The sequence below is a fragment of the Grosmannia clavigera genome (genome assembly GCF_000143105.1).
Source record: "Grosmannia clavigera kw1407 unplaced genomic scaffold GCSC_113, whole genome shotgun sequence".
In the NCBI taxonomy this organism is placed as follows: Eukaryota; Fungi; Ascomycota; class Sordariomycetes; order Ophiostomatales; family Ophiostomataceae; genus Leptographium; species Leptographium clavigerum.
In genome coordinates this window covers 1,111,212-1,125,090 of record NW_014040831.1, presented here as the reverse complement: position 1 = coordinate 1,125,090, position 13,879 = coordinate 1,111,212, and the positions used below count along the sequence as shown (strand labels likewise).

General features: G+C 56.0%; 5 protein-coding genes across 5 annotated transcripts; 3 read left to right on the top strand and 2 right to left on the bottom strand.

The window, feature by feature from the left end:
• Positions 1 to 7: 7 nt before the first annotated feature.
• On the top strand, positions 8 to 2,264 carry CMQ_3773 (WD repeat protein; the record flags this gene model as incomplete). The annotated part of the gene is made up of 4 exons (XM_014319711.1): positions 8 to 31; positions 236 to 973; positions 1,053 to 1,656; positions 1,771 to 2,264. 4 exons carry the CDS (start codon positions 8 to 10, stop codon positions 2,262 to 2,264), a joined length of 1,860 nt encoding a protein of 619 aa, XP_014175186.1.
• Positions 2,265 to 2,819: 555 nt separating this feature from the next.
• Positions 2,820 to 4,458, bottom strand: CMQ_3874 (pyruvate kinase; the record flags this gene model as incomplete). The annotated part of the gene is made up of 2 exons (XM_014319812.1): positions 2,820 to 3,984; positions 4,046 to 4,458. The coding sequence occupies 2 exons, from the start codon at positions 4,456 to 4,458 to the stop codon at positions 2,820 to 2,822; spliced, it is 1,578 nt and encodes a 525-aa protein (XP_014175287.1).
• A 1,105-nt stretch (positions 4,459 to 5,563) lies between these two features.
• Positions 5,564 to 6,115, top strand: CMQ_3915 (duf1748 domain containing protein; the record flags this gene model as incomplete). Its single annotated transcript, XM_014319853.1, has 4 exons — positions 5,564 to 5,566; positions 5,662 to 5,737; positions 5,816 to 5,858; positions 5,962 to 6,115. 4 exons carry the CDS (start codon positions 5,564 to 5,566, stop codon positions 6,113 to 6,115), a joined length of 276 nt encoding a protein of 91 aa, XP_014175328.1.
• An 842-nt stretch (positions 6,116 to 6,957) lies between these two features.
• CMQ_3972 (uncharacterized protein) lies at positions 6,958 to 9,108 on the bottom strand (the record flags this gene model as incomplete). The annotated part of the gene is made up of 1 exon (XM_014319910.1): positions 6,958 to 9,108. The coding sequence occupies one exon, from the start codon at positions 9,106 to 9,108 to the stop codon at positions 6,958 to 6,960; it is 2,151 nt and encodes a 716-aa protein (XP_014175385.1).
• A 631-nt stretch (positions 9,109 to 9,739) lies between these two features.
• CMQ_3591 (DNA mismatch repair protein) lies at positions 9,740 to 13,598 on the top strand (the record flags this gene model as incomplete). The annotated part of the gene is made up of 4 exons (XM_014319529.1): positions 9,740 to 10,060; positions 10,222 to 10,384; positions 10,442 to 12,846; positions 12,915 to 13,598. The coding sequence occupies 4 exons, from the start codon at positions 9,740 to 9,742 to the stop codon at positions 13,596 to 13,598; spliced, it is 3,573 nt and encodes a 1,190-aa protein (XP_014175004.1).
• Between the last annotated feature and the right edge of the window lie 281 nt (positions 13,599 to 13,879).

Here is a 13,879-nt window from a genome sequence, read left to right as displayed (position 1 = left end):
CACGCAAATGACAGACGACGCAGCCAAACAGGTATCAAGACGGAGAAAGAGTGGAAAAGAAAGGCGGTAGGAGCCTGCCGAAAAAGCTGCCCTTCGATGTCGAATCTCTTGTTGTCCTTTTTTTCGATGAAAGAGACGGCCTCGAAGCTTCAAGCCGAAACTAGATTCGGACAGGCGTCAACTTTAAGCCGGCCGTGTCGGCCAATCAAACAACTACCCTTCTCCCTGCTCCAAGCTAGCCCGACCGCGCGCCCGTTCCAGCGCCAGCCCCTACAAAGACCGCTGTAAGCTGGGGCATTCAGCCCGCGGCCGAGAAGAAACAACCCCGCCACTCCCCGGAGCTTCTTGGAGCCATACCACTTGGTTGGGCGACCAGCCGCCTTTGAGCAGCAGACACCACCACGACCAGAGAGTTGTGTGCGCGCGGCCAGCTGCACAGTCTCGCTTTCTTTTCGTTTCTGCCGCCGCCGACGCAGTTGCAGGCGCAAGTCGCAAAGTCGCTAGCCGCCGAGCTTTGCGAATCTGGGCTTCGGCTTGGCAGAAAACCCGACAACAAAACAGCAAAAGCAAGGGCACCCGGCGACAGCCCCTGTCCCATTCGACGCGGCCTATCGAGCGCATCTCTCTCGCGCGTCCTCTCTCGTCCTGCGACAGTCGTTGTCATCCGCTGCTGCCATCCGGCCGCAGCCCGCCCACAGCCCGCGACGATGAACACGTCCGTCCCCAACATCCTCCGGCCAGGAGGGTCGAGAAACACGCCGCTGGGTCTGGCCGACATCCGACCCCGAGCCGACTAACGACCCTCTCGGACGGCTTCTCGAGCGGCTATGACCCCGCCAACAGCCAGCCGGGCACCAGCAACTACATGACGCCCTGGGCCATGTACGCCTTTGACTGGTGCCGATGGCCATCGTCGGGCAACGGAGCCGGCAAGCTGGCCATTGGCAGCTACCTCGAGGATGGCCACAACTTTGTATGTTTTCGCCGCCGGAGAACGGACAAGCCTCCCGGGTGTGGCCCGGTGAACTCCCTCCTCCCGCTGACGCCCGCAGATTCAAATCCTCGACACCCACATCACGCAGACCCCCATGGACGCCTTCTCGCCCGGCACGTCCAAGTTCTCGATGGAGTTCACCAAGGTGGCCGAGGCTACGCACACGTATCCGGTCACGCGGCTGCTCTGGGAGCCGCCGTCGCCGCAGAAGCAGTCAACTGACCTGCTTGCCACGTCGGGCGATCATCTCCGGCTCTGGTCGCTGCCGTCTGATACGCCGTCCGGCGGAACTAGCAGCAGCACCATCGGTCGCGGCCGGGCTGACGCTCCGCCCACTAAACTCACGCCGCTCGCCCTGCTGTCCAACTCCAAGACGCCCGACCATACGGCGCCGCTGACCTCGCTCGATTGGAACACCGTCTCGCCCAGCCTCATCATCACGTCCAGCATCGATACCACCTGTACCATCTGGGACATCCCCTCGCTTACGGCCAAGACCCAGCTCATCGCCCACGACAAGGAGGTCTATGATGTCCGCTTCTGTGCCAACAGCATGGATGTCTTTGTCAGCTGTGGCCAGGACGGTAGCGTCCGTATGTTCGACCTGCGCAGCCTCGAACACAGCACCATCATCTATGAGCCCACCGGCAAAGATGAAAGGGGTATGTCTACTTTTTCTCGTTTTTCTCCTTCTCTCTTTTTCTTCTTCTCTCTCTCCTTCTCCTCCCTCTCTCCTCCCCCTTCTCTCCTTCTCCCTCTCTCCCTAACACCCACAGATGCCCAAGGCGGCAGGATAAGTCCCACGCTCGCCCAGCAGACAATGTCCCATCCCCCCCCGCTCCTGCGCCTGGCTACGTCCCCTCACGACACCCACCTGCTCGCCACCTTTGCCCAGGACTCAGACGTTATCCGCATCCTCGACGTCCGCCAGCCCGGTCAAGCCCTGCTCGAGCTGCGCGGCCACGGCGGCGCCGTCAACTGCGTCGAGTGGTCGCCACACCGCCGCGGCATGCTAGCTTCGGGCGCCGATGACTGCCAGGTCCTGATCTGGGACTTGCTTAACAGCGGCAACACAGCTGCTGCTCCCGTCCCTCCCGGCGTCCCCGCCAACGGAGGCCCACAGCCCGACAACGCGCGCGCACCCGTCGCCGCCTGGCAGTGCGACTATGAAGTCGGAAACCTCGGCTGGGTTCCCCGGCTGTCAAACAGCGACTACGGCGAATGGCTGGGCGTCAGCGGCGGTCGGGGCATCTGGGGCGTGCGCTTCTGAGACGCAGACGGAACGGAGACTCGTGGGCGAGAGGCCGAGGCTACGGCAGGGGCGAACACAAAAGGGAACGGAGACACGTCATTGCTAGGAACGATCCCTGTCTGAATGATATCATGTTAGATATTTGAACTGCGAAACAGCGCTTTGCTCATGCGTGGATATTGTCTGCTTCCTGGCAGTTGCCGCATCGTTGTCATCCATTTGCTATAAACCGATATCGTTATAGGCGGCATCGTACAATCCAGACAAATTGAGCCACCAGAACCCAAACTGTACACTTCTGGCTCTATTTCTATTCTATACTCCGTAGCACGCGCTTATACCGCGTGGCATGATTGCCGTGTATTCTGTACAGAGACCGGCCGACAAGGACACATCTTAGAAACTTTTTTATTCTTTATTGTCTGCCCTCTTGAGAGTTTGCGCAAAAATGAGATCTGGCCTTTCGAGACAAACGGCAAAAGACAACGAGCGGTGACAACGAACCGACTTTAATGGGTCAGACACTGCAGGAAACGGACACATCAGTGTCTGTCTTCCTTTGTCTCAGTCCATTTATGCGGAGCCAAGACCCAGCTCCGTCTCCGCCTTGACGATGCGCAGAGTGTTGGTATTGCCCATGCCACCCTTCCAGCCCTGCACGACGACGACCGTGTCGCCCTTGTTGAGGACACCCAGAGCCGTGGCACGCTCGATACCCCACTTGATGCGGCCGTCGACGTCCTCCTGCCAGTTCACCTTGCTAAAGTCGGGCTTCGCCTCGGGGAACAAGAACGGGTACACGCCACGGTACAGATGGCTGTACCGCGTCGCGCTCGGCGTCCGCGACACCATGAAGATGGGGCACACCGGGCGGAACTTGGACAGCAGCCGGGCCGAGTCACCCGACGTCGACAGAACGATAATGCCACCGGCGTTCAAGTCCAGCGACGCGCGCACCGCAGCCATGGCACACGACTCTGTGATGCTCACTGGCCGCTTCACCAGCCCGCACAGCTCCTCAAAGTGGCTGACGTACGGGATCGTGTTCTCGGCCTTCAGGCTGGCCTCGCTCATCTCGCGCACCGCCTCCTCGGGGTAGTTACCCTTGGCCGTCTCGCCCGACAGCATCACGCAGTCGGCACCGTCCGTCACGGCGTTGCCCACGTCGCTGATCTCGGCACGCGTCGGGCGCGGGTTCTTGATCATCGACTCCAGCATCTGCGTCGCGCAGATCACCGGCTTGCCCGCAATGTTGCACATGGCAATCAGCTTCTTTTGTGCTGCAAACACCTCGGCCGCCGGGATCTCGATGCCCAGGTCGCCACGGGCCACCATCACACCGTCCGTCTCTGCGAGAATCTCAGGGAAGTTGTTCAGACCCTGGCGGTTCTCAATCTTGGCAATTATCTGGATGTGGGCGCCGTCCTTGCCAAGCACCTCACGGATGTCACGGATGTCCTGGCCGCGCCGGATGAACGACGCAAACACCATGTCGACGTTGTTCTTCACACCGAACCGCAGGTCCGCCTTGTCCTTCTCCGACAGGGCCGGCAGGTCGACGTCGGTGTTGGGCAGGTTGACTCCCTTCTTGGACGAGATGAACCCGTTGTTGCGGGCACGCACCCGGATCGTCTTCTCGTCCGTAACCTCAAGCACGTCAAATGCCAGGACACCGTCGTCCACGAAGATCACGCGGCCGGGCGTTACGACCTTGGTGATGTTCTTGTAGTCAACGTACCTGCAAGGAAAGAATGTCAGCCTGGGCTATAAACCCCCAAATATATACCAGGATATCATACATGTTCTCCGTGTCACAAGCAGTGGCATATTGCTCGTCAGTCGTAAAGTTCAGCTCGGTACCAGCGGTGATGGGAATGTCCACATCGCCCGTGGTGTTACCAGTCCGGATCTCCGGTCCCTTGGTGTCGAGAGCGATAGCGATCTGACGGCCTGCCTGCGCCTTCTCGGCCGCACGAGCGTTATCAATAACAGACTGGTGGTACTCATAGCTGCCGTGAGAAAAGTTCATGCGGACAACGTTGAGACCGGCTGTGCGCAGCTTGTTGATGGCCTCAACCGAGTTGGTCTTGGGGCCGATGGTGCAGATGATGGATGTCCGGCGGTAGTTCTTCTCCGGCGTGTGGGCTGTGTCGAGCGAGGCCAGCCAGTCGATGCGGCCGCCGAGAGAGAGGTGTTCCAGAGCAGAAGGCATTTTGAGTGATTTCAACGTTCTGGCTATGGTTGTTGTATTCCAAGTCAGGTTTGGTTGAGGCTTTTAGAACAAATTTTCGCTCCGCCTTTTTATAAGGAAGATGGAGGGGTTGATTTATTTAGTCCAACTACACCAGAGGGAGCTCTGATAGCTGTCTCAGGTGGTCTGCAAGTTTCGTTGGGAATGAAAGTGACGAGTATAATAGCGGACGAGAAAAAAAGCTCAAAAGAACAGGAAAATGGGATATTAAGTACTCCCGTCGACAGATGTTCCAATGCTCAGACCTGAGAGCTATTTTTTTTCTCTCATCCGTTGCTTCCCCATCGGGCCGCCACTGAGCTGTTCCAAGTGTAACAGGTCCGGACTACCACTCGGTCGCCATGCCTCAGCGTGTCCCAGCATACGAGTACCGGTCGCGAGCCAGCCGGCGGGGCAACAAATCGCATTACTTCGCTGGAAAACGCGGCGAAAAATAACCCCTCAGCCTTCCGAACTAGGAAAGGTGGTTCCATTAACAGAAAAAATGACCTTGTCGCCCAAATGCCTGATATAATTTCTCGTGTTATTATCAGCAACATGTCTTCTTTTCCTTCCCCCAATGCGCTCTTTGTTTTTCGGCCCTGGATCTGGTCCCACCAGCGGGACGCCGACAGCGCGAACACGCTTTGCACGGCTGGCCAACGTGAGGACAACCCAAAACACTCGTTTCTGGTAGTCCCCGTTTATCGGACGTTTTCCGATAATAATAGATAAGGGGTTTCTGTCGTAGTGGGGCCAGTCGACGGCGCATCGTAACGTCACGTGCTGATTACCTGCCACCGCCTTAAGATAGGGCGGGCGGGTCAGCTGGCGGGTAGACTACCTTGCATCTCGTGCCGGGCGTCCTTCTCCCGTTCCTTTCTGACCGACAAATCACAGAAAACTGCGGCCAAACCACGTCGGGAGAACATACAAGGAACCGGGAGAATTTCCTGCCAAAACAGTCATAAGCACTTTGCGTCCATCCTCCTTCACTCGAAAGAAGATACCGCCTTGCCCGATCAACGACATCCGCCTGTCTCACCTATTCAACCTCTGGACATATCTGCCTATCGACTCAGGGAAGATGGTGAGTTCTGCAGATTGCATCCCTTTTTCCTTCCCTGTCAGACTGCCGAAAGCCAGCTGGGATTCTAAACGAAAACCGAATCGCCCTCTGTTCAGTTCCTCAACTTGCTGACCTTTGGACTGTGGGGAAAGCTCGGAAAGCTTACCCACTACGCATTCGATGCGGTTCTCAGTACGTGTCTCCCAATCCGTGCAGCCACGGGGACGATCGAGTAGCCAGGGAATCATGTACTCACTGTCTTTCTTATAGTCTCCGCCTTTCTGGCCGGCATGAAACGATCGACCGGCTTAACGTGAGCAGAATCGAGGAGAAAGGCGGCCCAACCAAGGCCCAAACGAATTGCCGTGCCCAGTGCTTGGACTAACAGTGACCTCCCTCGCCCTCTGGGTTGGGAGATTTGCTAGGGCCAGTTTCAAGACCGACAAAGCCTCTGGCGAGAACAAGGACATGAACAAATGGATCGACAAGTACCTCGGCGTTGGCGAATGGGTCATGGACCAGTCTGTTGCGCTGGCCGGCTCAAGCAGCTGGTTTGAGCGGACACGATGAGCCCATCAGCCCAATAGCCCAACCATCCTCGCGAGGGCTGGCATGTGATGTGGCATGACCGTCCTGGCAATGCCTCGACAGGAAATGGCCTAGGCCTGCTGGGAGACGGACGGATTGGTTTCCGGCAACGACAACAACAGCTCACGCTGCATTCGACAAACGACGTTGATGAGAGGCTCCCATGGTTTTATGGTTGTTATGACTTTTGGTTCCTTGTTTGCGTCTGGGTTTTCTTCTGTCTTTCCGGCAGCCTTCACAGGCCCTTTTGTTATAAGACGGGATTTCTTTACCGTGGCGTTTCCTGTAGTGTTGCTTTTTGGCCGGACTTCTTTGTTTCGTTCCGCATGTACGCCGTATCCTTCGTCTCGTTCGCCTGCTCGAAGCCACAGAGACCGAAAGAGAGACGTCACATCCTGCATTTACAGAGAAGTTCCCCGAAAATCAAAAAAAATAGTTCCCCTCTATCTGAGGGGGGCGCAAAGAAGTGGTCTGTTGTGTCTTACAGAGAGGGCTTGCTCCTGTTTTCGTAATAGTTCCCGGCTGTGGAGCTTCGGGCAGATGGGCATGGGAAAAGCCGGGGCCCTATTTTGCCGAACACCAGCCGGTTATGCAAAGCCAGCCGCATATTGAATATGTCGCGTGCCAAAGGTCCCTGACAATCTAACTGCTAAGACGTAGCTGAATTGCATGGTAGCGCGCTGCTATGTGTGGTATCTGGATTATCGTGGCATTCTACTCCGTACTCCGTACTCGTATAATACGATACACCAGACATGCAGATCCAAAAGTTCCGTAACGCCGAAATCCGGTGCCAGAAGACACGCCCATGTCTCGCCGTCTTCCTAATGTCCTGACAAAAACTCCAGTGGCACCTCATTCTCGCTGCTGTCGTCTCTATCGTGTAGATGGTCATTCCTGTCATTGCCGCCGGTACTGCGCTCGTCGTCGTCGGCATTGTGCGTCGCAAACAAGTCCGCCGGGACATCGTTGTCGTCGCTTTCAGATGTGCCATGTCCATGGCTGTCGTTGTCTTCGGTATCCACGAGGACTTCTGCTGGCCTGGATGTCGTCTTGGCGACAACCGATTGCGTAAGCCGCGGTGTGGACGACGAGTCTTCCTCGTCTATGCCTGAGTTTCCAGCGCTGCCAGACTTGGGCTCTTCATCGTCCACGTGAATCCCGGCCGCTCGCAAAGCTTCGCGGAGCATTTGCCGTGCCTCCTGGAACGCTTCCAGCTCGGCCCCAATGGCACAGATCAGTAGATTCCAGCCCTTGTTCTCGGCAGTGCGCATATGCCCCCCGAGTTTGGTCATGATCTCGGCCATTTTCCCTAGCTGCGCCTGCATATGCTCTTCAGGGTTCAGCGCCGGTGCCTTGCCCTTGCCCATTGTGCCGCCGTTGACGTCGTCACTGTCCTCTCCGGACATCTGCCTTCGAAGGTTGGACTCAAATCCGGACACTAAGTGCACGACATCCTCCCAGACTGCGGCGCCCTTCTCTAGCGCAGTCCGTTCTGCTCTCACTTCAAGCTTGCGCCGTTCTAGGATCTCCACCTCTCCCTCCCACCAGGAACGGGCCATCTCCATGGTGCGCCTCTCTGGGCGTAACCGTAGGAATTCCACCCCGCCTGTCGGCGATGCAGATTCGTCTCCGCCTGGACTGGGATCGTCTTCCTCTTTGGTACCAGGTGGTCGCTCTGGTGCGTTGTTGCCCAAAGCCTCAACATCCAAAGGTTGTACCGATGGTCGCGAAAGCACAGCCGACAGCTGTCCTTCGACCTCCTTGAGTGCACCACGGTAGCCGCTCAGGCCTGCGTCGCGCTGACTCGTGGCGTCGGCAATTCGGCCCTCCAGGGTGCGCTTGCGGCTGCGCAGCATCGCCAGCTGCCGCTCCAGTTCCAAAATCTGCTTTGTGGTTTCCGTATGTGCGCTGCTGAGTGTGATGAGCTCACGCGTCAGCGGCTCTCCGTCGTCTGCCTCCAGCGAATGCAGCTCGCCCACGATATTGTCCCGTCGGTTGGCTAGCTTACGCAGCTGTGTCAACGCCCGTTTCCGTGTCTTCAGCGCTGCCATCAGTGTTGCATCCTCTTCCGCCTTGAGAACAGCCAGCTGCGAGATGCTGCGAGCCAGCCCAGACCGTGCACCACGCAGGCCGAGCTTTTTGGGACGGGGCTGGCGCACGGGAATGACGGCTCCGGACGCCGTTGCTCGATCGGTTGGCAGCCGCAAGGAAGGCGTGCTCGTTGTGCGGACAGAATCTGCAGTGGGCGTGTTGCCTCTGCTTCGGCTTCTGTTCAAACTGCCACTGGTATCGCTGCCCAGTTCGGTTCCAGAGCCTGGGCTCAGCGGCCCTCTGCCCAGTCCAGCCAGCAATCCAGCTGACTGGACGTCAAGGAGTTTTTGAATATCTCTTTGAATCGACCGCTGTCGTCGCTGCAAACTGACCCACTTTGATTCATTTTCGTAAGGTATTGTACGAGGGCCACGTCGATCTGCAGTGGCCGTGGTTTGGTCGAAGATGACAGTGCTTGTCGACAAGCGGTCAGAAAACGTGCCCATATGGTCTCCGGGTTGATAGCCCGGCGAGAGTTGGATTGAACCACCGCGATCTTCAATCTCTCTATGCAATAGAACTGAAGATGCAATAGGCGGTGGAGGACCGGCAAAGAGGGCCCGTTGCTTCGGCCTGGTGACAGGTGATGGTGGTGCCCACGATGGCTCCTCTTTCCAGCTGGGAGAAGCTCGGGGTGAGCTAGATTGTTGTCGACGCATGGCAATAGAGTGTGAGGCTACTGAGGCGCTCTCGGCAGAAAAGGCAGGCTCGGATCCGGAATTGAAGATATGCTTTCTGGGGTTGGGCGATAGCTGATCAAGATCGTACTCGCTGGGTTTGTGCTGTATTGGACGGCGTGAAATCTGTGAATGCCGTGGAGGCACCGGCAATTTTTCGCCCGAGTAGGAGAAACGAGAAAAGAGGGAAGGTCGCGAGGCCATTGTTTCGGTGGCACGAGGTCGCAAGAATACTAGAAGAGAGACACTAGAAGGAATAGTTGAACTTTGTGCAGAAGGGGACGTAATAGTCAATGCTGCGGCGCTTTACGGCCTGCCACACACAAAAAAAGAAGTAAGACAGTATGTATTTGTGCTGTGATATATGATTGGGCATATGTGGCCCTTAGCACGGCTCAGATGACAGTTTGTTGCCTTGAGATGGTCGCTTGGCAAAGCAATTGGACATGTGCCATCATTACGTCGTAGCCTTGGATAAGGACCGTTGTTCAAAGCGTGCTTGATTGGTCCTAGCGTCCGCATCCATGTGACTGCTCGCAACCCGCAAACCCATTTAACGCGTGGCCAGAAACGCGAATGGACGCGACCACTCGCGTCTGCGTTTGCGCCTGGGGAGACCCCATGTCTTCGCGTCGTGCTTTTCAGCTTCCAAAAGCCATCTATCACCTACGGAGTACAGGTTCACTTACAACTTTCAAGCCCCTCTGTTTTAAGTGTCCCGCGAGCCCATTGCATTCTTGATACTCTTATCTCCTCCTTGGATCTTGCGCTTTCATTGCATACACTCTACTTCACCTCCCCTGATTTGCCTGCTCTTATGGCAGACAAACCGGCAATGGTCGTCCGGACGCCGGCCAAATCCACATCGGCAAGCCAAAAGCTGTCCCAGTCAACGGGAAAGCAACAGAGCATTCTAGGCTTCTTCTCCAAGACACCCACGGCAAAGACACCATCTACGGTCCGGCCATCGACAACGAGGACTCGTACCGGTGTGAGCATTGACGATGAGACCGCTCTCTCATCACCTTGTCTGCGTGAAACAAAGGCCAATGCCCGGGCTTCAACGCGCCCTCAGGTCACGCCCGTTCCCAGCAGTGATGCATTAGAGCCGCCTAGCTCCCAGGAAAATGCCAGCTTCTACGGCTCTGCATCAAAGGTACCGAAGAACGCCGACCGCCTCTTGTGACTCCCGCTAAGCCAATTCAGAAGTCTGCAAAGCACTTGACTGTTCCGACCAGCAGTCCACCTCGGAAGGTGAGCAGCATATGCCCTCCTCATCTCTCATCACAGTTCTGACAGGTTGCTCGCTGTGAACAGATAAAAAAACCGGTAAACTACGCCGAATCTTCGGACGAGGAGGAAGATGTCTTCGTGTCCATGAACACAACACGTCGTAACAGATCTCGAGCCGTTGCAGACGATGACGATGACGATGACTATAACGACATCAAAGAAGTCCCGGTCGTTGATCATGAAGATGGTATGCCACTCTGCATCGATGGTACCAAGACATGCTTTGCTAATCTGCTATCTCTAGACGAAATGGCCGACTTTGTTGTCTCGGACGAGTCCGACGTCACGTCTAAGGCTGCAAAGAGAAAACGTCCCACTAAGACTGAGGCGTCTCGGAAACGGCCAACACCCTCGCCGACACCGATGAAGGAGGAAGATTACGACATGGATGACGAAGAAATCTTCAACGAAGTGCAGACGTCCACGGCACAAAAGTGGCGCTTTGATCCAGACAATATTCAGCCCTCTGATCCGTCTTCCAGAGCTGTCCGTGCTCCCGCTCCCAAAGCTGCGAACCCTAAAGCCAAGGAAAAGGCCTACACCAGAGAGCCAGAGGAGAGGTACTCATGGCTCGCCAACATCATGGACATGAACCGCAACAAGCCAGGCCACCCAGACTTTGATAAATCTACGGTATTTGTTCCTCCTAATGCCTGGAACAAATTCTCGCCCTTTGAGAAGCAGTACTGGGAAATCAAGCAGAAGCTCTGGGACACAATCGTGTTTTTCAAGAAGGGCAAGTTCTTTGAGCTCTACGAGAACGATGCCACCATTGGTCACCAACTCTTCGACTTGAAGCTGACGGACCGCGTCAACATGCGTATGGTGGGTGTGCCTGAGAGCTCGCTCGACATGTGGGTCAACCAGTTCGTGGCCAAGGGCTACAAGGTAGCTAGAGTCGACCAAATGGAGTCAGCACTGGGGAAGGAGATGCGGGAACGGGGTGCGTCGGCAGTCAAGTCCAAGCAGGACAAGATCATCCGTCGTGAGCTTGCCTGTGTTCTCACGCGCGGTACTCTGGTTGAAGGCAGCATGCTTCAGGACGACATGGCTACCTTTTGTGCTGCCATCAAGCAAGACGTTGTTGATGGCAAGCCTGTATTTGGCATCGCCTTTGTGGACGCGGCCACAGGCCAATTCTTCTTCTCAGAGTTCGAGGATGACGCAGAACTTACCAAGTTCGAAACGTTTGTCGCCCAGATGGCACCACAAGAGTTGATTTTGGAGAAAAATTGCATTTCCACCAAGGCACTCCGCATCCTCAAGAACAACACAACACCCATGACTATCTGGAATTACCGAAAGTCGGGGAGTGAGTTCTGGGACGCCGACACTACCCGGCGAGAGCTGGACTGTGGTGGCTACTTTACCGCTGACGATGGGGGCAACGAGGACTGGCCAAAGAAGCTCGCCGAAGTTAGAGAGAAGCCTTTCTTAATGTCCGCTTTTGGGGCCTTGGTCAACTACTTGCGCGATCTCAAATTGGAGAGGAACCTGGTTAGTCAGGCAAATTTTGAGATGTACAACCCTATCCACCGAAACGGAACTTTGATCCTTGACGGGCAGACCTTGATCAATCTAGAGATCTTCTCTAACACGGTCAACGGTGGACCGGAAGGCACGCTTTTCAATCTACTGAATCGGTGTATCACGCCGTTTGGTAAGCGTCTATTCCGGAAATGGTTGTGCCATCCGCTATGCGATATTCGGAAAATCAACGAGCGTCTGGATGCCGTGGACATGCTGAATGCAGACCGCAGTCTCCGAGATCAGTTCTCGTCCGAGATGTGCAAAATGCCCGATCTTGAGCGCTTGGCGTCCCGCATCCATGCTGGCTCGTGCAAGGCGGAGGACTTTGTGCGCGTCCTCGAAGGGTTTGAGCAGATAGAGTACACTATGGGCCTTCTTCGTGTTTTGAACGGGGGTAACGGCCTCGTTGATCGACTGCTGGCGGCAATGCCCGACCTGAACGAACCTCTGAGCTACTGGAAGACGGCCTTCGACCGAAAGAGGGCCCGCGAGGACAAGCTCCTGATTCCGGAACGAGGCATCGACGAGGACTTCGACGAGTGTGCAGACGCCATCACAGGCATCAAAGGCAAGCTGCAGTCGGTGCTTGAAAGGAGCAAGGCTGAGCTGAAGTGCCGAAATGCAAAGTTCACAGATGTCGGCAAAGAGATCTACCAGGTGGAGGTTCCTAAGGCTACCAAGGTGCCCAAGTCCTGGAGACAGATGTCGGCAAACAACGCTGTCAGGCGGTTCTATTTCGCCGAGCTGGACGAGCTTGTGCGGGGACTGCAAGAGGCCGAAGAGACCCATTCGCAACTCACTCGGGAGGCTGCGCTGCGTTTCTGCAAGCGTTTTGACGCCGATGCCGAAATTTGGCAGGAGGCCATTCGTATCATTGCGCAGCTGGACTGTCTTATCAGTCTAGCCAAGGCATCGTCGTCGCTCGGCCAGCCCAGCGCCCGGCCTACGTTTGTAGACGAGGAACGCAGTGTGGTTGAGTTTGAGGAGCTCCGCCATCCTTGCATGCTCAACACGGTGGATGACTTCATCCCCAACGACATTCGTCTGGGTGGCGATGCGGCTAATATCAGCCTTCTCACTGGTGCCAATGCTGCGGGCAAGTCGACTATCTTGCGCATGGTACGTCTTTCATTTCTTTCCGCCTGTGCTGCCTTTTCCCTCTGAAGGATAGATCTAACACCTGCAAGTCCTGCATTGCCGTCATCATGGCTCAGATTGGCTGTTACGTACCGGCTGTCTCGGCGCGGCTGACGCCCGTTGACCGGATCATGTCACGTCTGGGCGCCAACGACAACATCTTCGCGGCGCAGTCGACCTTTTTTGTCGAGCTATCCGAGACAAAGAAGATCTTGTCCGAAGCCACGCCACGGTCACTGGTCATCCTGGACGAGTTGGGCCGCGGCACCTCCTCGTATGACGGCGTGGCCGTTGCCCAGGCAGTGCTCCACCATGTGGCCAGTCACATTGGCTGTGTGGGATTCTTTGCGACTCATTACCATTCGCTAGCGACAGAGTTCGAGAACCACCCCGAGATCTGTGCCAAGCGCATGCAGATCCTCGTGGACAACGAGAACCGACGGGTGACGTTCCTTTACCGGCTGGAGGACGGCGTGGCGGAGGGATCCTTCGGTATGCACTGCGCGGCCATGTGCGGAATCCCTGACCGGGTGATTGAAGAGGCCGAGGTCGCAGCGCGCGAGTGGGAGCATACGAGCCGGCTCAAGGACAGCCTGGAAAGGGCCAAGACGGGATGCTATATCCCGCTGGGCGTGCTCAGTGATGTGGCCACGCTGCTCCGGGAAGACACTGGATCTGAAAGCCTAGACGCGCGTGGCATTGACGTTCTGGCGCGGGCCATCGAAGCGCTATAAAGCGTATGGGTCGAAAAGAGCAGGAGGAATTTCTCGAAATGGGTATGGTAATTTAGGAACAGCGATGTATGCGTTTTGATGTCTGTTCAATGTGTTGCCGAGTATGGCAATTTTAATAGGTAAATACGTAGATGTGGTCTTTATTAGCACGAATTGACGGACGGCATTTTCTGCAATTTTGTTGCTGTTGGGGTAGCCATTCTTCGAAACTGCAGGTTCTGATCTTTTAAAAAGTCGAACTGGATAATTAGGAGAGCTGTTTGTAGACCGAAGCATAAAAA